Here is a 24,380-nt window from a genome sequence, read left to right as displayed (position 1 = left end):
ATTCTAACCCACTTCCTCTTTTCCCCGTCATTCTCCTTCACACCCTCCTTTTCTTTCCCTCCCTCATTTTGTTCTCTCTTTTCCTCCTCCTCCTCCTCACTCCCTCTCTTTCCCCGCTAGAAGTCGCCCCGTTCACCCCGTCACCCTCGTCCTTACCCTCCGATCAACGTCAGCTCGTCGGGAGGCCGCGGCGTCGGGTGGTCTGCCTCGGAGGCCTCGCTGTTACTGGGTTGGGTCGAGTGGCTCCCGCCGATGGGGCTTACAGGTGTTCGAACTCCTCGCCTGTCCTACTTTGATACCTGTCCTGGTGTTTGTGTCGGTCTGTGTTAACGGAACTACTTTAAGCCGGGAGATCTTATATACACACACACACACACACACACACACACACACACACACACACACACACACACACACACACACACACACACACACACACACACACACACACACATCGCAACTCCCCTCCCCCCCAATCTCACACACAGGGAAAGAATAGAAAGATGAAAAGTAAAAAAAAAAGGAAATTGCAAAATACAAAGTAAAATGAGGGAACTAAGAGAGAGAGAGAGAGAGAGAGAGAGAGAGAGAGAGAGAGAGAGAGAGAGAGAGAGAGAGAATGAAGGAAGAGAACTTGAGTGAAGAAAATAATGAAAAATAGAGCAGAAAAAAATAAGAAAAGTGTTTAAATATAGAAAAAAAGATGAGAGAGAGAGAGAGAGAGAGAGAGAGAGAGAGAGAGAGAGAGAGAGAGAGAAAAAAAAACTTCGACAATAACGAGAGTCCCTGAAGGCGGGCGGTGTCTGTTTTCCTCGGGTTTGCAATCAGTTTGAGGTTTTTGGTTTCGCGTGAGCTCAGCCACCGCCAGCACCGACCGGAGAGCTGAATAGGCGGGCGCGGGGCTGTTCGGGCTAAGGGGCGAGGCGGGGCGGGGCGGGGTGACGATGGGGCGAGGCAGAGGGTTAAGACCGCTCCAGGGATTCCTTGGCTAGAGTTACGGGGAAGGTAAAGGAGAACTGATTAGGGGGCAGGGCTGTGTAGAAAGGGAGGGGGTGGGGTGGAAGGGGGGAGCGGCAGTATACTAGTGAATAAGGGATTTTTTTATTTTTTTATTATCATTGCTATCGTTATTAGCATTGTTATCATTACCGTTGCTTATTTTTCCTTACGGGTTGATGTTGAGGAATCTATAACAGATGCAAATGACTAAAATATCCAATGTGATGGTTCCGAAATGTTCAGGAAAATTGATGAACAACTTTGTCAGCCACTTCAGCGACCAAACTCACACATACACACATACACACACACACACACACACACACACACACACACACACACATCACAAAAAAAAACACTCCCGCCGCAAGAGTCGGTGGGCAAGGCCAGTAATGACAGACCCTCAAAGATCAGCATGAAACGGACAAACAGGCAGAGCAGAGAGCAGTGTATGTGCTCAGAGCGACTCGTTAAAAATAACAGTGCCGGCCAAAACAATAAGTCGGCTCACAGCTAATCCGAGGCAGTGGCGGGGGACGAAGGAGCTGAGAGCCTGAAGGTATATAACGAGAGTAACAGGGAGTATTGTAATTGATTAAGCAGCTCCGGGTAACGCTTCAATCAACCACTTGGTATACACGGTTAATCTCTCATCGGAGTCTGCTAATCAGTAGGGGCGGCGAGGCGTCTCCAGCTGAGGTCGGCGTCTTGACCCCTCCGACCCCTCCGCCACAGCGTCGGCGTCCATGGAAGGCGCGAGTCTGACATGAAAGGCGATCCCGTGGAAGTGTTGTTGCTGTACGTGTTGTTTGCTCCTTCCAGCGTTAGTGGGAAGTGACGGAGAGCCAGTGAGGGATGATATTCCTTGAGCTGCGACGGAAGGCTTTGTGAGGCAGTGGATCATGGCTGCTGTAGTCCGCCGAAGGGGCTGTAGGTCTCCAGCTGCAAGATAACGCAACAAGTCAGTCCATTCACGACGCCCTTCCGTCCCTCAGAGAAGTGGCGGCGAAATTGTTCCTCCCGAGAACACGTACGAGGGAAATGAACGGACGCCCGACAACACGCCTTTATTGAGCCAGCAACGGTGACGGCGCCCTTCTTTATTACACACGAGTGATATTACCGCAGCTCACGAGTGGCCTAAGGATTACACACACACACACACACACACACACACACACACACACACACACACACACACACACACACACACACACACACACACACACACATCCTTTTATATAATTTCTTGCTAAATTTAAAGCTCTGAAGCCAACAAAACAAAAAATCAACAGCAAAGTGGCCTGTGCAAGGTAGCAGTGGAGCCCTGCAACGGGTGGTCAAGCCGGTGGAGCGCGCCGGCGAGGACGAGCGCTCTGATCTGTGGTGTTGTCATTCTTGTCTGTGTTTTCGATGGACGCATTTTAACATGACGCTTCCGCCAGTGAGTGTTGAACCTTGTGATCACTGTTGTCTGTTTCTGTACTCCGTTGCTTTACTCGGTATCTATCCTGCATGTTTGTGTCCAAGTGAACCAGACGCCTCTCCTGACAGACGCGGTTCACTTGTTTTATGTGTACGGTACGCTGTGAGTCTCCTCCCTCCGTCCTGTTCCACGTCACCAGTACATCTCCGCCGCAGCGCCGCCCTCCGTGCCTGCCTCAAGGTAACGCATTGCCGAGGGCTCCTGACGATGTGTGGGTGTGTTACGCCGACACACACACACACACACACACACACACACACACACACACACACACAAGGAAATGGATATATAAGTAGATAGTTAGATAGATAAACGCATAGATAGGTAGGTGGAGAAGGAAAAAAAGAAGAAAACGGAGGAAGCGGAAAAAAAAACGTGAATAGATAGGTAGATGGATAGATGGATAGATGAATAGGTAGGTAGTTGGATAAATAGGTCGAGGGATTAATATAAGATTCATTTTACAACGATATACAGTAATCCTTGGTTGATACATATATTAATTCGTGGAAATCGTCTTCATCCGCCTCGTTTCAAGTTATCATCAGTTTGCTGCGCGACAAAGGCTTCTCCCAAGGTCCTCGGCTCTCTGATGTCGATGTAATCTGTTCTGCTCCGGCGGTAACTCAATACGGCTTCTTGGTTCTCCGTTTTCCTTAACTTTTACGAGGTTTGTGTTCCTATTCCCTTTAATTTTGTTGACCGTCTATATACAAGTCTACGGACACGACCCGCCCAAGTCCATTATTATACATTTTTTCCGTCATTAGGATATTTTTCAGCTCTTTCTGCGCCATGTTGCTCGCTTCCTCCTCTGTCCATTTCATAGCTTGCAATTTTTTCTTCCATTCTTATTCGTGCGCCTCTGAATTTACTTATTTTTTATTTGTTTTCTTCGTTTTCCTTGACTTTTACGAGGTTTTGTCGCTAATCCGTTTACTGTTGTTGACCGTCTATGTAAAAGTCTACGCAAATGACCCGCCCAATTACAGTATTATTATTGTTATTTTTTTAGTTGTTTTTCATCGTCATTAGAATATCCTTAATCCTCGCTTCTTCTTTATTCACATTATAGCTCGCATTTTTTCTTTACATTTTGTCTCACTCTTCCCATATACACACTTCTGAGCTTGTTTGTTTTCTTCTGTGGATGTTTTTTTTTTTTATCATTATTGTTTTCTTTTTTTTGTTTCCATCGCTGTTTGTTTTCTTTATATTTCTCTACATTCCTCTTTGCACACTTCTGAGCTTCCACTGTAGATCACTTTCTCTTCTGAGCTTTCACTGTAGACCTTATTTTTATTTCACAGTGAATAGAATCCGTGTTTTATTTTTCCTCTTCTTTTTCTGTCACCCAACACCTGACCTTCCCCAATTACCTTGACCTTCGACCTTAATTTGTTCGGGAGGCGAAGGAAATCCTACACCCCGTTGCTCCCTGGTGGTGGCTCTGTCCTCCTCTTTCCTCTTCTCTGCCTTTCATCTCCTCGCTTCTCTTTTCTCCTTTCCTCTTTCTCTCCGTTTCATTTTCTCCTTTTCTTAGTGCCCCCTCGTTCCTTCATTCCTCCGTGTCCCAATCCTTCATTTTCGTTCTTCCCGTTCCCTTTCCTTCTCCGTTCTTTCCATTCTCTCCATTTTCTTCCTTTTCTTCTCCCTATTTTCCTTTCTTTTCGTCGTCTTCGTTATTTATATATTTTCTCTGTTCTCTCCGTTTCTTCTCCCTTCTTTCCGTTCTCTTCGTTTTCCTCCTTTTCTTCTCCCTACTCTCCTTTCCTCGTCGCCCTCAACTTTATTCACACAACTAAGCAACGTCAATCTGCCTAATGGATGGGTGGATAGAGTCCTTCTTCAATAGCCTTTGTTAGCGAGGATGGCGCCCTCTCGTCCTTCCTTCCCTCTCATCCCCCAGCCAGCCTCTCGCCCACTCATCCCACATAATCCCCAAAGACCCACAACTTTACCTCCTCCTCCTCCTGCTGCGGGTGCTTTACTTCTCCCCCCCCCCCCCTTCTCCCCCACTTCCCAACTCTCCCCCCCTGATGCTTCCTCTTCGTCCTGCCTCTCCCCATACTCGGAAGACCTTGGAAAGTGAGTGGGATGATGCTCTCTCTCTCTCTCTCTCTCGCACTCCTTCGCTTTCTCTCTCTACCTGAAGACTGACTGCATCTGAGAGGTTGTGAAGGCGTGTAAGAAGGAAGAAATAGAGACTCACCTTTAAAGTTTTTGTACGTCTTTGTCTGTTGCTCTCTTTCTCTCTGTCGCTGTCTGTCGTTATATGTCTTTTTATCCTTTTGTTTTTCTTTTCTTTCTATTTTTCTTTTTTTGTTTTTTCTCTTTCATTCTGTTTTTTTTCTTTGTATTTTCTTCCTTTCGTTCTTTCTTTCTTTCATTCTCTGTCCCTTCCTTCCTTTCTTCCTTCCTTACTTTTTCTTTCTTTCTTTTTTCTTTCTTCCTTTCATTCTCTGTCCCTTCCTTTCTTTCTTTCTTCATTTCTTTCTTCCTTTCTTTCTTTCTTTCTTTCACACACACACACACACACACACACACACACACACACACACACACACACACACACACACACACACACACACACACACACATTATCGAGAGGAGAGGACAAAACCCGTCAGTCTGTAAGCTTAATCATGACATCGCGGAGTGACAACCCATCACTTCAGAGGACGTGGCGATGGGCTTAACTACAGGGTGTCTTAAGCGCTCACTCGTTCAGTAGAGATTCCCCGCGTCACACCAGGAGCTCTAAACACTGCAGGAAGGGCGTGAAGTGGTCATTAGCGAGTGCGTGAGCTATTATTTATGATTATATTTCCTCTCCAGTCCAGCGTTCTTTTTTTAGTAATAGAGAATGTATAAGATTTACCTTTATCATAGGAAGGGCTAACATGAAGGCGTGAATTTATTTGGTGATTAGTTTAGCTGTTATTACAGGATCATTCTTCTCTTCAGTCCAGTGTTATTTTTCTTTAGCAACAGAGAATGTATACGATCTATCTTTGTCGTAGGAAGAGCTAACATTATGCCTCGAAGTCACTTGAATATTCCCTAAGTTGTTGTTATTGCTCAAAGTCTATTCTCTCCAATTCCAACGTTTTCCTCTTTCGCAGCCGCGGATCTATAGAGTCTGGTTTAATTGAAGGTCGGGCTAACAGGGTGGCTCGAACTGGAACTCTCTGTTCGGGTACCTGAGCCTTTGCCGCACGAATCCTTTGCTCTTCCAGCCCGACGGTTTCTTCTTTTGATGTAACGAGAATGAACGTTTTAGTTTTGCTGAAGAAGAAAGGAACAGGTTGGCTTGAAGTGACCCCCGTGAAAAGGTCTTCCCTCTCGCCCTAACAAACAATCACAAACAGGCACTGGCAGATGATAGAGGAAAGGCAAAGGCCGGGCCTCATCCGATACACTTAGTAGCCTCAACATATTGCCTCGCTCTGAATGGTGACGCCTCGTGCCTGTAATGATACGCGGCACACTGGGAAAGGCACCAATGTTATGCTCTTGCTAGGCATCCGACGAGGGCTCGACTATACGCTTACAGTAACGGGAATAAGTTTGTGTTATGTCTTTTTTTCTTACAGCAGAGGAGTCAGTTCAAGGGCATAAAAAAAGGTAACAAATGTCTTTTTTTCTCTATACTTCTTTCTCTCTCTATTTATATCGATCCGTTTGTTTAAGTCTTTTAATATGTGTCTGCGTCTACTTATTTATCTATCTATCTATATCTATCTATTTACCTACTTGCCTATCTATATCTGTCTAATACAATATCTACCATCCTTCCTTCCTTCCTTCCTTCTTTCCTTCCTTTCTCTTTTTCTTTACTTTTTCCTCTCTCTTCCATCATACCTACCTACCTACCTACCTACCTACATATCTATATCTATCTATTCATCTATATCTTTCTATCTATCTACATTAGGCAGAAAGCGCAGGAGGACCTAAACTTCAACTGGAGGGCTGGAGGAGGGAAGGGAGTGGGAGGTGAGGGAAGGGGAGGGGAGGGGAGGTGAGCGGAGGAGAAGCGTCGGAATCGGGAAAAAAAAAGATGGCCTGGGTGTTGAGGGATAAAGAACGTCCCCCGCCAAGGTACCTTTCTACTCACCTGATTTATTGATGAGGGTTCGATTGGTTTTGAAGAGTCTCCTAAAGCTGAGTTACGGTTTAAAAAGGGAAGGCGAAGGAGAGGAGCGTTCTTAGCTTCGGGCCATCTTCCCTGCTGCTTTCTCTCTCTCTCTCTCTCTCTCTCTCTCTCTCTCTCTCTCTCTCTCTCTCTCTCTCTCTCTCTCTCTCTCTCTCTCTCTCTCTCTCTCTCTCTCTCTCAACCTCGATATAAGTGGCTAGATAGATAGACAGATAGATAAGTAGATATAGATATAGATAGATAGATAGATAGACAGAAAGATTGTGCTCATTACCCAACCTCAATAGACAGTGGGTAGATAGATAGACACAGACAGATAGATAGACATTAGCCAACCTTCCCTTAGACAATTATAAAACAATATCAAAATGCAAATGATGTTTTGAAGCAGGTTAACAACAAGCCATTCTCTCTCTCTCTCTCTCTCTCTCTCTCTCTCTCTCTCTCTCTCTCTCTCTCTCTCTCTCTCTCTCTCTCTCTCTCTCTCTCTCTCTCTCTCTCTCTCTCTCTCTCTCTCTCTCTCACACACACCTTTATTATCAACCGCTCTTTCCTTTCTTTTCCTCACCCTTTTAACATGGCTGACACAACTGTATTTACCTGATCCTCCTTTTCACCGCTCCCACCTTCCATTCACCGCGTTGCCAGCTTTTCCGGGGCAGCGACACCAGGAGGGAGCATTCACCAAGGCGCAGCACGGCATGGCTCCCGCTGAGGCGCTGCTGTCCCGCTGTAAACACGCCGATGCTCTGTTGACGCTTTGTCCTTCAGCCGACCCCTATTCTGTCTCTCTCTGTCGCTCGGTGTGTCTGCCTGGCTGGCTGGTTGATTCTCTCGCTCTCTCGCTTTCACTCTCCCCTACTCTTTCTCTAACTCGATCCCTCTCTCTGTGTCTGTTTCTTTTACTCTCTGTCTTTCTCTCTCTTTCTGTCTCTCATTTGTTTGTCTATATACCTTTTACATGTTTTGCGTAATGAATAGATGAATAGGTAGATGGATAGACAGATATATAGATCGATGGATAGGCTGAGAGGTAGATGGACATAGACAAATGAACAAGCGTGCATTTACGTAGCGTATCGTTCGACAAATTGAAATAACTCTAAGGCTGTAGGGTGCCAGGTTTCAGTATCCCTTCCTATTTCAGGGATGAGAAACACGTATGACAAACACGGATGACGGATGACAAACACGAATAACAAACACGGATGACGGATGACAAACACGAATAACAAACACGGATGACGGATGACAAACACGAATAACAAACACGGATGACGGATGACAAACACGGATGACAAATGGATGACAAACACGGATGACAAATGGATGAAAAACACGGATGGCAAACACGGATGACAAACGGATGACAAACACGGATGACAAACACGGATGACAAACATGGATGAGAAACACGGATGACAAACACGGATGAAAAACTGATGAGAAACACGGATGAGAAACACGGATGATAAACACGGATGACAAACGGATGACAAACACAGATACGCACCCCACATACACACGCACACAGACACACAAATAAACAGACGAGGTCCTTGAGACACAGTGCTGAAGAGTTTTAAAATATGATCGAACTAAATGCGTAGAGAGAGTATCAGATGACAAATTGTAAAACGCACTTGCACTCATACACACATATAAACAAACAAACAAACAAAGCCATTAGTACAGTGCTGAAAAGTTTTAAAATATCACCGAACTAAATGCGTAGAGAGTATTACATGACAAATATAAACACGCACACCCCCGCACACACAAACACACGCACAAACTCAAACAAACAAACAAACAAAAGTCCCCAGTATACAATAAACAACAACAACATTAATTAGAAGGCTATCTCATTTATCGTGCAACAAGAGAGAGGGGGGGGGGGGGCGGCTGCAGGCAATTACGTGATGTTACTACGGGAAGCGGGCATGAAGGGGGACTGGGGGTGGCTGGGGGGAGGAGGGGGGGGGAGAAAGATGGGAAGGGGATGGAGGGAGCGGGGCCTCAGGTACGCCTCAGGTAATGAAGGTCACACAGCTCCATTAAGAGACTCTCCCGCGGCTCATTTCGTTCAACCGGAGCCGAGAAGGAAGTATAAGGAGGGAAAGATCGGAGCGTTGTGTGTGTGTGTGTGTGTGTGTGTGTGTGTGTGTGTGTGTGTGTGTGTGTGCGGCAGGAAGCGACGACAAACTGCTGGTGGCGGAGAGGCGTTGGTATGAGAAGGAACATGACCCGAAGACTGGAGTGGTGGCAGAGAGAGAGAGAGAGAGAGAGAGAGAGAGAGAGAGAGAGAGAGAGACAGACGCTAACAGACAGACACAGCAAAGACACCCATACATAGAGGCAGACAGACAGACAGAGGTATCTTCCTATACATCAATTTTGATTAGTCCAGCAGAGACGAGGATGAAGACCATTGATTTCCCATTGCCGCCCTCACCTCCACAAATACCTCCACTTAATCAGTGTTAGTTTCACTCTTAGTATTGGAGCACCTTAGCTAAATCGCCTTCCCCGCCGGTTAAGTATGTGTTGCCGTATGTATTGCTGGATTAGATTAGATTATCGTACCATTTCTCACTCGCCGGAAGATGTGTGGGCAGGGTTAAGTAAAGTTCATTTCTCCACAATGTCATCAAGCCGAGCTCCACACCGTGACGCGCCGCTGTGATTATGGTTGTACGCGGCGCTTCGTAGCTCCCCGAGGACTCCATGTAGAAAGGTTGTCCTAAAAGGTGTGCTGATGAGTTCTACCTGACGTGATCTCACCCATTCTTTACGGCTTTTCTTTCTTCTGTATTCTCCCATGTGATTTACACGTTATATACATTATGTACAATCCATTGAGTGGTGCAGGTTAAATAAAAGCTGGATGTTATATAAAGATTTGAATATTTTTTTCTGTGATTTCCATTTGGCAAGTAACCTTTGAGATAAGTTGTGTGAGGAAAGTCCCACTAAGTTCCTGCAGCCGCGTTAAGTGAAAGTAATACAGCATTTCAAATACCTTCACCGTCCACCCGCTACTCCGCCCGTAACCGTGAAGTTCTTGCGAGCTGGAATATCTTTGTGGAAAGTTGTCCACATAACGCCGTGTTTAAAAATAACATGTTATAGCTCGTATTGAAACTGATTACTAAAAAAATCTAATAGATGGTAGTAATGTAGTGGGAAGAGTTTAACACACGAACCCTGGCACTTTAATGACCGTCAGAGCAAGTGGTGATGGACGAGTGGCTGGTGAAGAGAAGCACAGCGAGCCTCCAGCACCATGCGGAACGGCGCGGCGCGGCGCGGCGGGGCTGCCGGGCCTCCACTCGCGGCGGCAGGTGGCAAAATGTCGGTCCAGTGCGAGGGTCGGGAACCATAAGCTTAAAGATACGCCGTAAGCTTCTTGATGTTAAATTATCCATTCAAACACGTCAGTGACAATTGTCTTTCTTAGCTAAGTTAATTTTTTTGTTGACGTAGTTTCATCCCCAAATACTGGATGTACAACATTCCAAAATATTTGCCACCAAGGTTCCTTCCCACAGGGAAGGGCGAGGCAAACCACCTGACTGCTCCAACGAGCCATTCACGAGTGTGGCACGAGGGGGGAAGACACTTCGTCCCTCTGAGGGAGCCCGGCCCGTGGCAACGCGAGTGTGGGCTTAAAGATTATAGCCCCGACGCCTCGCAGGTCAGAAACCCGAAGCTCGACCATAAAACACACCGGCACTATTTTTTAATTATATATATATATATATATATATATATATATATATATATATATATATATATATATATATATATATATATATATATATATATATATATAATATGTGCACACACATACATTCGCCAAATGTGTTTGTGAGTCTGGGACACGCGTAACGAGGTCGGCCGTGCCTCGCCGTACCTGGCTGCTGGCCCCGACAGCCTCGCCGCTCCGCCTCGTGCATCTCTTTGCTTCCATTTTACGAACTCAAAATGATTTGAAAGTCAAATACCCAAAAAATATCAACTTCCACAGAACAAAGTTTGCAAAGTGTCTGTGTATTATGTTGTAACCAACCATTTACATCTTTTATTTTCATGATGAGGATCGCTCACGGGAATGTCAACGGAACACAACAGCCACAGCAACAGCGGCGCCACTAACAAAGATGCCAGAAAGAAAGATCGCCCACAAGTTATTATTAGTATTTTTTTCTTATTACTATTATCATCATCTTTGGTGCCATTATTTTATTATTATTATTATTATTATTATTATTATTATTATTATTATTATTATTGTTATTATTATTATTATTATTATTATTATTATTATTATTATTTTTATTATTATTATTATTAAATAAAGTAATATTATAATCATCACTATCATCACCGCGCGCTGTATCTTCCCTGCGGTCAATAGTTCAATATCCAAAAGGCTACAAAGATGTGGACCGTCGACGAAAAATGTTCATTCCAGCACAAAGCCGCCCGTCGAGGGCCGGCGCGTCGCTGTGTCAGCGTATTCTATTATGAGCTTGGCGGGGCCGGGGCGGGGATGGAGCGTGGCGGGGGACGGCTCGTGGCGTTGCCCAAACCAGGAGACGAACGAGAAGCTGTCGCGGCGGAGGTGCCTCAGGGCCGTATTCTTAAACATTTCGGGGCCGAAGCACAGATATTTGACAAGGCTTTCGAAGGAGATTTGTGGCATTTCCAAGGGTAGTTGTTTTAGCCTGCTAGTAGTCTGACCCTTCTTCTGTGCCATGAACCTACAAGAACACTCATTAGAACTCGGTTGATCTCCTTTCTGACCTTTGGAAATAGTTGATGTGAGAAGCGGAAGCGTTTAAGGATACCAACCTCAGGCCCTCCTGCCATATACTGGACTGCTTACATGTCTTGACCTCTTACATAGACCCATATTCTCAATCATTTCAGGGCTCACTCACCTACATTTGATCTGATAAGGTTTTCGTAGAGGTTGTAGTATTTCCATGGGTAGTTTTAGAGCGCCATGAATGTAAAAAAAGACTCATGAGAACCCGACTTAGCTCCTTTGTGGCCCTTGGATACATGTGTTGAGTTAGCCGAAAATGTCTGAGAATGTGTCAGTGTCATTTCTCCCACTCCGTCCGTCGCCCACTACACTCACGTCATACACAGCAGCGAAGGTGAAAAAAACAAGTCTAGCGCTACATTTTTATCCCTTGTTCGTTTATACTGAAATGTCACAAGCTCTCCATTGTCTCTAATCTAGTCCATTGCTATATTAAGGGCGAGGGACTGTGGGAGCTGAATGGTACAGAAGGTGTTGTCTGGATGTGTGTGCCGGAGTGGAAGTGTTCCCGGAGTGTCTGATATGAAGTGAGCGTTGCCCCAGAGTGTGCAAAGAGATGTGTTGCCCCGCAGGTGTGGGGGTGAGGATGCCCGCATGGAGAGGTGCGCCAGGACCGTCTACTTCACAGTGGGAGACAGACAGGACTCCGCCAGCCTCCACCCAGATGCCCGCCCCGAGGATGTCAGAGGTGAGTGCTTCCTTGCCCTTCTGTATCCTTCTTGCATTCCTTCTTATCCTTCTCTTCTTCTTTATTCTCTCCATCTCTCTCTTCTTCGTCCTCTTTCTTCAGTTTGTTCTCCTTTTCCTGCTCTTCCTCCTTCTCTTCCTCTTCCTCCCTCTGCATATTCTTCTTCTGCTTCTCCTCCTCCTATTCCTCCTCCTTCTTCAGCTTTTTCTCCCTCTCCTTCTCTTCCTCTTTCTCCTCTTCTTCCTCCTCCTTCTTCAGCTTCTTCTCCTTCTCTTCCTTTTTCTCGTTTTCCTCCTCCTCCTCCTCCTCTTCCTCCTTCACTTCCATCCCTTGTTTTCCCTTCCACTTTCTCCTTGTTGTGGTTTCCCTTTGTTCCCTCACCTCATTTTAATTATCTTTATATTCATCATTTTAACCAGGATGACTTAGTATGCATTACGTCTATGTTCATTAATGCATGTATATTATTTTTTCATGAAGTGTGTGTGTGTGTGTGTGTGTGTGTGTGTGTGTGTGTGTGTGTCCTTCGTTTGATCTTTTTTTTTTTCCTCTGTGTTGTTTTGGTTATCTTCGTTGTCACTAGTACTGCTGTTGCTGTTGTTGTTGTTGTTGTATAGTGTTGTTGGTGAATGTTTGCATGTTTATTTGTTTGTTTATTGTTTCTTGTTGCGTCTAGATTAATTATAACAGTAGAGAAAACAGCGACGGCGTTATCAGTAGTACGGAAGTAATGTTCTGATATGGAGGCAGAATTGATAATGGAGGAGGAGGAGGAGGAAGAGATGGAGGAAGGGGGAGGAGAAAGAAGAAGGAGAAGAAAGAAGAAAGTAGAGGAAGAAGAAGGTAAGAAGGTAAAAAAAAAAGAAGAGGAAGAAGAAGATGGAGAAAAAAAAAGAGGAAGAAGAAGATGGAGAAAAAAAAAGAGGAAGAAGAAGATGGAGAAAAAAAAGAAGAGAAAAAATAAGGTAAAAAAAGGAAAAAGAAAAGGGAAAAGGAAAGAAAGAAGAAGAGGAAGAAAACAAGTAGAAGAGAAAAAAAAGGAAAAGAAGGGGAAGAAGAAAAAGAAGAACGAAATAAATAAAAAAGAAAAAAGAAGAAAAAGAAAAAAAGAAAAGAGGAAAAAGAAGATAAGGGGAATGATGTATATGGGAGCACCAAATCTCACCACACATTCCACCCACCAAGTCCACATGCTACCTATTAATCACTTCCACCTTACACTTAATACACCAACAAAAACAACAGGAACAGCAAAAACAACAACAAAAGCAACAGCAATAGAAGAAAAACCATTACTGTTTATTCGTTGTCTCCTCTTCCACCTGCTTAAAAGTATAGTGGTTGAGGGGAAAACAGCGACAGGAACAGCAGTAGCACAGACACAACCAGCAACAGGAATAACAGCAACAGGAGCAGAAGAGAGAGCGGCTGTTATTGTCTCGTCTTCCCGTGTGTTGCCATTGCTAACTCACTCACCTTTAAGTTCATACCTGGCGGAATATTACCAGAGACGCGGACAGGTAAAGAGAGGGAAGGAGGGAGGGAGGAGAGAGGAGCGAAGCACAGGTGAAGGCAGGTGAGCAGAAGGGAAGTGGAGGATGTTAAGAGGTGGTGGTGAAGGTGGGGAAGAGGAGGAGGAAGGAACATAGGTGAAGTGTGCTGAGAGAGAGAGAGAGAGAGAGAGAGAGAGAGAGGGAGAGGGAGAGGGAGAGGGGGAGTTTGAAGAGAGATTTCTGGATTTCTTTAGGATGGTTTTAATGAGTATATCTTCGTCCCTTCCACCGCCGTATAGCTGCCCACCTTATCACGATTATACATATATTGATCAGGTACACACACACACACACACACACACACACACACACACACACACACACACACACACACACGAACAAGCTCTCCCATCACAAAAACAGTCACGCCGGCACCCAATTCCTGTCCCGCACACGTTCGCGACTCGAAAAAACAAGCAACAAACAAATGGTTACAAGTTTCAAATCGATTCCACACTTTTCCCCCTCTCCTGCTCTCTCTCTCTCTCTCTCTCTCTCTCTCTCTCTCTCTCTCTCTCTCTCTCTCTCTCTCTCTCTCTCTCTCTCTCTCTCTCTCTCTCTCTCTCTCTCTCTCTCTCTCTCTCTCTCTCTCTCTCTCTCTCTCTCTCTCCCCTCCCCCCCATCACCCCACCATCACCTCCACCATCACCCCCTACCCCCCATTCCCCCAACAGCTCCCCTCCACTCAATCACGTCCACCACACTCATTTCTACTGCACTATCGACATCTCAAAGCCCTCCACATCCTCCTCCCTTTACCCCCCTCTTTCCTCCTCCTCCTCCTCCTCCCCTTCTAGTGTGTCCCTTCAAGGTTAAGATGACCGCCACTGTTTTCGTGTCTCAAGAGTCATGTTCTCCTTTCCTTTTCCTTCCTTCCCTGTGACCGAAGTAATGATTTATCGTGCTCGAAAAATGTTGACAATTTGAGTTGTGTTTTTCTTTCCTTTTTAGCTGTAAGAGAGAGAGAGAGAGAGAGAGAGAGAGAGAGAGAGAGAGAGAGAGAGAGAGAGAGAGAGAGAGAGAGAGAGAGAGAGAGAGAGAGAGAGAGACCACAAAGCCGATCAAAACAGTAACTAGATGAATGAGCCTGTTGTTCTTTCTTTTCTGTTCACGGTAATGGAGTCGGAGAAGGAGATAGTCCAAAGGCGATGTAGAAAGTTGAATAGATAACAAGCTTGCTAGACATAATTCATTACTGAGAAAATACCGTGAAATCCGATTATATGTTGCTCTGGGAAGGTATCATATGTTTGCGAATCATATTACGTGTAGGTTCTCTAAAAAGCAATTAAGGGGGGGTTGTCGTAGAATTAAAACAAACATTTACTTATTCTTGAGATAAGTAAATAAGGGTTGGGATTTTGTTTTAAGTCAGGGGATGTTAATAGAGAGAAGAGCGATTGTTTATTGGAAGAAGTACTAAAAGAAAATGGGGTTAGGGTTGCCGGGGGTGAGGTTCAAGGGGGACTACTCTAAAATTAAAGGAAAATGGGGTCAGGGCTGCCTTAATGTGACGAGAGGGATTTTTTATGAGGTTTTATGTACATCATGTGGGCGTAGGAGGTGAGTGTGAGACGGGGGGGGAGGGGGGGAGAGGTAGGTTGTCGAAGGGGGAATTATTACCATTTTAAGGGAAGTACATTACTATTTCAGTGAGGTTATTTAATTATACGAATGGTGTAGTTACTGGAAAGAGAGAGAGAGAGAGAGAGAGAGAGAGAGAGAGAGAGAGAGAGAGAGAGAGAGAGAGAGAGAGAGAGAGAGAGAGAGAGAGAGAGAGAGAGAGAGAGAGAGAGAATCAGAAGAAAGGAAGATAGAAAGAGAAAGAGAAGTTATAAAGAAAAAAAGAAAAGAAGGAAGAAATTATGGAAAAAAAAACCGAGAGAGAGAGAGAGAGAGAGTATTGGAAAGCCCTTCAACCTTCAGTGGAATATTAATAGCCAGTGAGTCTATTTGTGCGTGCATGTCTTTGTAAAGCATCACTATAAGGCCTATGTAACTTTCCAGTGCTCTCCTTGTTGCAACTGGAGTAAAAAAAAAAAAAAAAAAAAAAAAAGCTTTAACCCGTCTGCTGCGATTGACACTGATTTGGCTTTCACTGGTAGCCTGGTAAGCTATAGTCCCAGGTCTTTCTATAGCTCTGTGGTGGATTGTGGTGTGTTTCCCATGTGGTATTGGTGTGCTGGATATCCCCTCCCAAGGTGCAGGACTTTACATTTTTCTTCATTGAGTTGTAGCAGACACTTTTCATTCCCTTCCTGTAACTTTGTGAGGTGTTCTTGTAGGAAATCCATAGTCAAAGGGTTAAAAGTATATACCACGTCAGGAACCATCTGTCATTCACTGCAAGAACGGGGAAACTAAACTGTCCGCCACCGAGTGTTTGAATAGATTTATAAGTAAGACCACGCGAGCTCTTCCCTGCACTATAGTCGAACCAGATTGGCGAGATTGTTTTTGTGTTGTTTTTGCTGGTCATTTCCTCCTCCCCGCTCTACCACACAGTCCCGACGCCTATTTCCTCCTCTCGTATGTCACCTGTAGCTAACATATGGGGCTGTGTGGCAGAGCGGAGGGGAGGAAAGGATCCGCGGGAACCAACACTATAAATAGACTGTTGTACTCTGTCTTTATTTATATCTGTCTATCTATCTATCTTTATTTACGAGGGTGACGTTCATTAGTGCTAAGTAGTTTTATCTGTTATATGTATATCTTGTAGTTAGGCTTTCACATGGGACAGACATGAAAGATACATCGTCTATCTATCTATCTTTCCTTCTATCTATCGCCGGGTGACCAACCATTGCCGCCTTTTCCGATTCCCTAGCAGTACCCTAGCAGTACCCAGCAGTGAATGGGTACCAGGTATTAATCGAGGGTTGTGTCCCGTCTCCTGGGATCTGTTCCCTTCTCCTATAAATCCTTCCTCTTCTGTCTCTCTCCGGCATATGACCACAGATGTTGCGCCGACTAAACGAAACTTTCCAACTTTCTTTCCAACCATTGCCGCGAACCAAAGGACTTTTCCCTAACTCCCATTGCCTCGAGGCCTAGCGACAAGAAGCAAACAGCGCCGACGGGAAAAACAAGTTCGGTAAGAAGGCGGCGGGAGAGACAACACAAGGAAGGGAAGAAAAGAAAAGGAAAGAAAAGAAAAGCATCACCATCCACCCGTAAAATTTGCGGTCCCTTGCACCTTCCGTCCCCCACACAATGCAGCGCAGTCTTGTTAGCGGCAGACGGCGGCGAGAGCAACAACGGTCCAACATAACGCTCTCCCGCGCCCCCATAGAGAGCCCGAGGCGAGGCGATAGTGTCACTGAGCCCCGGCGACGCGAGGACCTCCGCTTGTTAACGCTTTATTGCCTCGCTCACCGGCAACGAGAACGAGAAGCTTCCTAGTAATGTTTTCCTGCGTTTCCCGACTCACTGTTGCGTGGATGAGTGAGTGAGTGAGTGAGAGAAGATGAATGTGAGATAAAAAGATAGATGTTTGGATGGATAGATGGATAGAAAGATAAATAAACATAGATATAACAGGATACATAGAAAGACAAACATACAGACTTAGATAGAGACCAACAGTATAAATATTCAGAGATAGATAGATAGATTGATAGACTGATAAAAACAGAAATAACATAGATACATAGAAAGACAGACAGACAGATAGACACAAACAGACATAAACAGAATAAACGGTTACAGAATGGAACAGAAGAAGTAATATATATAAAAAGAAACACACAGACAGACAAACAGACCCATAGAGAGACAAACGTTTTAATGGGCAAACATAACACACAGAGAGAGAGAGAGAGAGAGAGAGAGAGAGAGAGAGAGAGAGAGAGAGAGAGAGAGAGAGAGAGAGAGAGAGAGGGGGGGGGGAGGTCAAAAATGAATACAGGCAGGTGAGAAAATAGGTAAAATAAAGCAAGTTCTCGTAAAAAAAGTGTTTGTGTGAGAGGTCAAGCGAGAGAGCGAGAGCGAGAGCGAGAGAGAGCGAGATGTGAAGGGATGAGGTCGGAATCCAATATAGCCGCTTCAAGGGTCCCCGGGCAGACCTATCATGTGCTCCCGTGTGAAGTGTGTGTGACCCGCGCCACTAATATGGGCTCTTCAACCTTTATGCCCATGTCGTCTATTGCAGCTCCGGTTCGCCGCGCTCAGCTCCGTTTCCCCTCGCTTGGGAGAACCGCGTCTGGGGTCCAACTAGCTTCCTGGGTTCATTTTCCGCGTCTGTTTTAAATGGCTATTACATTGACAAATTTTCCGTGGATCTTCAGTCAAACCACGATTTCCATTAACGTGGTTCTCATTTGTTTGTTGCTATTGCTGCTGCTGATGATGGTGAGTAATACCGTCGTCCTTCGGTGAAATCTATCGTAGCTTTGGAAGACATTGGTTCACAGATGGTTCGGTTCACAGACATTGGTTCACAGATGGTTCGGTTCACAGACATTGGTTCACAGATGGTTCGGTTCTCAGACGTATTGGCTCACAGATGGTTCGGTTCACAGACTCTCGGTTCACAATCGATACCATTCAGTGGGTTTTCAGTTCCCTGACTGTACCGTTCACAGACTTCATGGTTCACCGACTTTATGATTCACGGTGCTGCGATTTTCAGGCACTTCGGTTCACAGTCTTTACGATTTCACAGACTTTCGGGTTCACAATTTTTATACTTTATAGCCTTTCCAGTGTGCAGACATTTCACTGCACACAAATATCACAATTTGCAGCTTTTCCGTTTCGCCGACGCTTCACGTATCACAAACATCCCGGGGATAACTCATGCATTTCTCCCGCTCGGCGACGCGGCAAAAGAGAGCACACTTTCCACCCTTAATTGGCTCTACCATGTTCCTCGCTCCCTTTGCTTTTCCTCCTCGGCAGCGGCGGCGCGGACCTCGTAACCAAGGGAGCCCGTGAGCCGTCCCCCGCGCTGGCTGATACAAAACCTTGGTACGGGGCTGTATTGTTTTCCTATTATCCCGCTTTTATAGTCCTAAGTGGACCCTTGTTAGTGTTGCTCCAGTAATTACATACCTCACTCGTGCCCTGCATCGCCGTGTGGATTGGAGGATTTAAATACGGGGATCCTCTTATGGTCATGTGTGGAACCCTCTATAATAAGGGTTCAAGTACCTATACCTCGCCCATGCCCTCGTGTCTAGAGATGGTTTGGATCGTAATATAGAACAACACTGTGATGATTTTTTTTCCTTTTCTCGGTATTATTCACCTTTGGGAAATAGTTGTGTGTCTTATTTTCCATCATTTTTCAAGTATATATTTTTACCCTCGTCATAGACTCGAGCATAGACTTGTAACATCGATGGTTGAAACTTGCCAGCGTCCTCTGTCCTCGGGCTGGTATATACGACTGTGACACGATATACTGCGGAAGACTTATCGCTCTATTTTTGCCCGATGGCGGACGACGAGTACTTGATTGAGTGTGTGAGGCTCAGGGATCCCGAACGAAGGTGACAGGTGCGCGTCGAGGGCGTCTCTCAGCCGCTTATTGGGCGCCGCGTCAGGTGAGGCGGCCGTGATGGGCAGGGACGGAGCGCACATTTATTGCTACTCATCTGTGGACGAGAGGCGGCAGGTAGACCACAGGGGGGAGAGGGAGAGGTGAGAGGTGAGACGGAGAGAGAGAGAGAGAGAGAGAGAGAGAGAGAGAGAGAGAGAGAGAGAGAGAGAGAAAATGAAAAAATAGACAAGGAAGAAAATTTGGTAGAGTAGCAACAGAGAGAAAGAAAAGAAAGAGAATCGAAATAAGAAAGCAAATAGCAAAATGAGAGGTAGAGGAAAAAGAATAGACAGAAGGATGAAACTTAGGTTGAGTGGAAAATAGAGAAGCTAAAAAGAAAAAGGAAAAAAAGAAAAAAGAAAGAAAAGCAGGAGGAAGAAACATATCGAGAGAGAAAAAAGAAGGAAAAAAAAGAGTGAAAGACTTTATAATATTAGCTGTTGTTGAGTTCACGTTCCTCCAAAAATGGCTTATCATAAAAATCAAACTTGACGCTTCTTTCCACTCACCTGAAGTTTTGCAAAGTTAATTAATGGGCAGGTGTACACGCAGGATAATAAAGTAAAGCAAAAAATAATTATAACTTTTGACTTCTCTTTATTTTCACTTGCACCTCCTCATTCTCACCTTCCCTTCATTTTCACCTGTCCCTTCTCATCTTCACTCACTCTTCTTCCTCATCTGTTCCTTCTCACTCTCATATACGCGCACTCATTTTCTCCCGCTCCTTAATTTGAACTCCTCACTTTCACCTGTTTCCCGTTTTCTCCTTTCCTCATTCTCACCTTTTTTTTTATATCACGAAATGCTCCTCCTCCTCCTTCTCTTCCTCTTCCTTATCTTCTCATCCTCAGCTGTTTCTCCTCATCCTGCCTTCCTCCTCCTCCTTATCTTTATCCTCATTCTAACCTTCTCCTCACTCTCACCTGGTTCTCCTTATTCTCATCTGCTCCTCCTCATCCTCATTCTAATCTCCTCCTCCTTATCCTGCTTCTCCTTATCCAGCAAAGTCGTCGCTGGGAACTTCTTGAGAATCTTATGTAGGGCTTGACGGTTGTTCGGCCAAAGTTACGAAATACTCTTGTTATCGTCCTGGAGGCTGTAGCGTTGTAGAGCTGTACGTTATTGTGGTGCTGAGTGTGCGCTTCGGTCTAGTTAGTAATGTGATGCGATGTGATGACGAGAAAATGAAAAGTACTGCAGTTGTAAAAAAGAAGTCGATGGGAAAAATGTTCCTACACTCTGGTGACTACTCCCTGGTCTCATATGGTCTATTTTTTCTCTCTATTCTGTCCCGCTTGCATGGTCTATTTCTTTATATTCTGTTGCATAGTCTATTTTCTCTTTCTGCCACTTGCATGCTCCATTTTTTTGTGTGTTTAACTCTCGTGGTCTTTCTATTTTGGAAGCCGGTGATTTTAAAGAATTACATATATTCGTTAAGTTTTTTTTATTAGTACCTTTAAATATATACTAAATAACTGGTTCATCGTGCTAATAATTTAAATGGGACCCGCTAACTCTGCTACTGTCTGGTGACCGTGCCGGGGCAGATAATTCAATAGATACTCAACACATATTCAGTTCTGGCAGCGCCGTTTCTGCTCACCAAATTGGACCACTAGATACTGGGATTAGTCGCTGGAGCTTTGCGGTCGGCTACTCCTGCACTTGAACACGCGACAGAGACCGGGGAGAGTGTAGTTCAAATACGACAGTCTTCCACAAGCTCAAGCGCGTACTCTGAGGGCGATCAATGTCCTGCTCCACCGCCGTTCCCTCTCGGTACTGATTCTGGAACTGGTGGATAAAAGTGGAATGGGAGCTAAAAAAAAGTTTAAAAAAGTGGATAAATAAAAAGGGGAGTGAAGTGGAAGTGAGAAAACGAAGAAAAAGACAATTACTGACGAGAGAAAGTGAAGGTAGACAGACGAGAAAGTAGAAAAAAAGTGGAGGACAAGCCTAAAAAAGTGAACAAACAGTAGATAGATAAATAAAAAGTTAAATAAAGTGTAACGGTCATATTATAAGACATGTGTGATCCTTCATTCATAGTCACGAGAATCTACAGTTCATCCCACAAACTCATCTCTACATCTCTACACTCTTTTATATGAGCAATGATTATCGGATTTTTTCTTATCCTTTTATTTATTTTTTGCCCTTGAGCTGCTTCCTTTACTGTAAAAAAGAAGAAAAAAAACTGTTGCATATATACTCTGATCACAAAGCTATCCACGCCCTGCTCAGCTTTAGTTTCCCTTCGCTAATGACGCTGGAAGGAAGTCGTATACGCGATGTTTTCGTTGCCTGTCGGTTTCCCGGGGCGGAGCGCGTATTGTTTCAGTCAATATTGCGGCCGGCGTGTTCTGCGTGTGTTTGGTGATGGTTGAACTTGGCTTCTTCAGCGCTTGGGGAACGTGTGCCCAGCTTGCTACTCTGATCTCGCAGACTGCATACACACACACACACACACACACACACACACACACACACACACACACACACACACACACACACACACACACACACACGCAAGTAGGCAGGTTGGTAGTTATGAAAGTAGAAGGATGTACAGACGGGTGTAATGATAAAAATGGATTGCCAGATATACACACTGATAAATAGATAGGGTAGATACATAAATAGGTAGATAGGTAGATATTGTGTATGTGTGTGAGGCAGTGACGATGCTGGCGTGTTCGAGGGATGAGACAACCCCTTTAATGAGCGCGTGTTATCTTTGTATCACTGCCAACGCTCTGTTCCGCGCTGTGCCTCTGTGTATCTGCCTGTGCTTGCATCCATCCATCAGCTATTGTGTCCGCCTATATTTTTCCCTCTTCCCCCGCTCAACTCCTCCACCTTCCTCTTTCTCCTCCTTTCTCTCTTCCGTTACGTTCTGGTCTATGTATACTTCTGCGTCCACTTGCTTTTTAGTCTGTTATTGTTTTTGTTTTCTTGGTTTGTTTTACACTTAAGTCAGTTTTATAAGACACTTTAGCTCCTCACACCAATTATTTATAAAGTTCAAAGAGGGGATCAATTGAGTTCTCATGATTCTTCAGGTTCACGGTACAGAGGAAGGGTCCAACTACCACCAGGGTCATAAAACTACCCCTGGAAATGCCCACAACTCCTACGAAAGCCTTGTTAATTATGTGTTCTTGACTTTTTATTTCTCTATCTACTGTTTGTTTACTTTTTAGGCTTGTACTCCACTTTTTTCCACTCTCTCGTCTGTCTACCTCCACCTACTTTCGTCAGTTATTGTTTTAGAATTTGTTATCTTCCTGCCTCTGAATATCTCTCAGTTATTATCTCGGTCTGTATATTCTCATCCTCCTCCTCAGTTCACTTCGTTTTTTCTACACTCTTAGCTTACAATCCTCTCCACTCCTCTACCTTATGATCTACCGTCTCTCTCTTCCTCCCCCAACATGTATCCCTCCTTATTGTCTACGGCTCAGCATTTTCTCTCTCCCTCCGCCCAAGAAGACCCATTAGACGGCCTCCCCTGAAACCCTACACCGCCCATTCACCAGGTTAGGTTTGATTAGCACCAGAATTCAGAAGACAGACAGACAGGCATATAAGACAAAATAGGCAGACAGACAGACAGACAAGAAACAGAATTACAGACAAAAACAGAATGACAGACAGACAATGACGGTGACAGTAAGTGGTTGCATGTTATTTGGTGCGTTTAGAGATGAAGGGAGAGGAGGAGAAGAAGAAGAAGAGAGGAAAAGAGAAAGTGGAAGAGGAAAATATATAGAGAAAGAGGAAGATAAAGAGAAAGAGGGAAGGAGAAAGAGAAAGAGTAGGCGGAGGAGAAGAAGAAGAAGAAGAAGAGAGGAAAAGAGAAAGTGGAAGAGGACGAGGAAAATAAAGAGAGAGAGAGAAAGAGGAGAAGGAGAAAGAGGAGGAGGTACATGAGGAGGAGGGCTTGAGGGCGGCAGGTCGTCATATTGCTCCCCGGCAGAGGCGTGGAGCACCGAGACTGATTAGCGAAGGGCACTGGACGGTCTTTCGGTGTCGCCCATAAAAGAGTAATAACCTATCCTGGTCGTTGCGTCACACTTTTCAACCCGCCGCCATTCTGCCTCTAATTTCCTCACCTCCTCTTCCTCCTATACTGAAAATGCCCAAAACACTTCGAAAGCCTTGTCAAATAGGTGTTCTGGTTTAAGAATATGACCCTCAAGCTCTCAATGGCTCGGAGGATTCGATACTTGGCTGGCGTGCGTGGCGTGTCCTTGTGGTCTGGCTCTGATGAAGGATTCGGCTCAGCGGTGTGTGCGCGGTCCTTCATGCCAAAGTCTATATATACCAAGTCAAGTCATACGCAGGTTTGTGGGAGGAGACACCGCCGAGGTGTGGTTTATGCGTGACGTAGCTTGGAGCCAAACTAGAGAATGTTGAAACAGGGATTTAGAGAAAACGAAGAAAGGCGGACTAATTTAAATCAATCACTTCAACAAGCCCTCCCTCACACCCCACACCGCCGTTTGTAGGCATTGGAATTACAGTCACGCAATAGCACAATAAAAAGACATATTTTTTCGTCAGTGGCTTCTCTGAACGCGCTGTGAAAGAAGGCGAGAATGCACATCCAAAGTGCACACACGGCCGCAACTTTAGTCATCCCTGAACTGGCGGATATTTTTTTTTCTTTAGCTCCAAGTGACGTCATCCCGCTGCTCCGCCCCCAAACCGCCCCCTGCGCGTACCGGTGGCAGTTTTGAAGCAGAGTTACTTGACTTGGTATATATAGACTTAGCGATGAAGGATTCGGCTCAGCGGTAACCTGTGCGCGGTCCTCCATGCCTGGTCTGAGCGGGTGGACGCTGGGTAACCTGTCCTCTGATTGTCCCTTTAGTGCTGCGTCTATTGAAATGACCTCTTCCCTTTTGTCTGTCATTGTTTTTGTTTCGTTTACTTATTTATTGTCTGTATTTATTGATAGATTTATTTATTTATTATTATTATTTGTGTGTGTGTGTGTGTGTGTGTGTGTGTGTGTGTGTGTGTGTGCTTTCTCTTCTATCTCCTCCTCCTCCTTCTCCTCTTCCTCCTCCTCCTCCTCCTCCTCCTTCTGATTATCCTTCTGTTT

At 45.0% G+C, this 24,380-nt stretch overlaps 1 protein-coding gene across 1 annotated transcript in view; it reads left to right on the top strand.

Annotated features, from left to right (window-relative positions):
* The window catches only part of LOC126985022 (high affinity cGMP-specific 3',5'-cyclic phosphodiesterase 9A-like), a 208,987-nt gene that overhangs the window by 133,611 nt on the left and 50,996 nt on the right, over positions 1–24,380 (top strand). Inside the window, exon 3 of the mRNA XM_050839262.1 lies at positions 12,051–12,166. Within this exon, the coding sequence (XP_050695219.1) occupies positions 12,073–12,166 (94 nt within the window). The 5' untranslated portion in view covers positions 12,051–12,072. The remainder of the gene's footprint in view (positions 1–12,050; positions 12,167–24,380) is intronic.

The sequence above is a fragment of the Eriocheir sinensis genome, chromosome 58 (genome assembly GCF_024679095.1).
Source record: "Eriocheir sinensis breed Jianghai 21 chromosome 58, ASM2467909v1, whole genome shotgun sequence".
Lineage (NCBI taxonomy): Eukaryota > Metazoa > Arthropoda > Malacostraca > Decapoda > Varunidae > Eriocheir > Eriocheir sinensis.
Note: the sequence above shows the minus strand (reverse complement) of the source record. Positions and strands in the feature narration are given on the sequence as shown.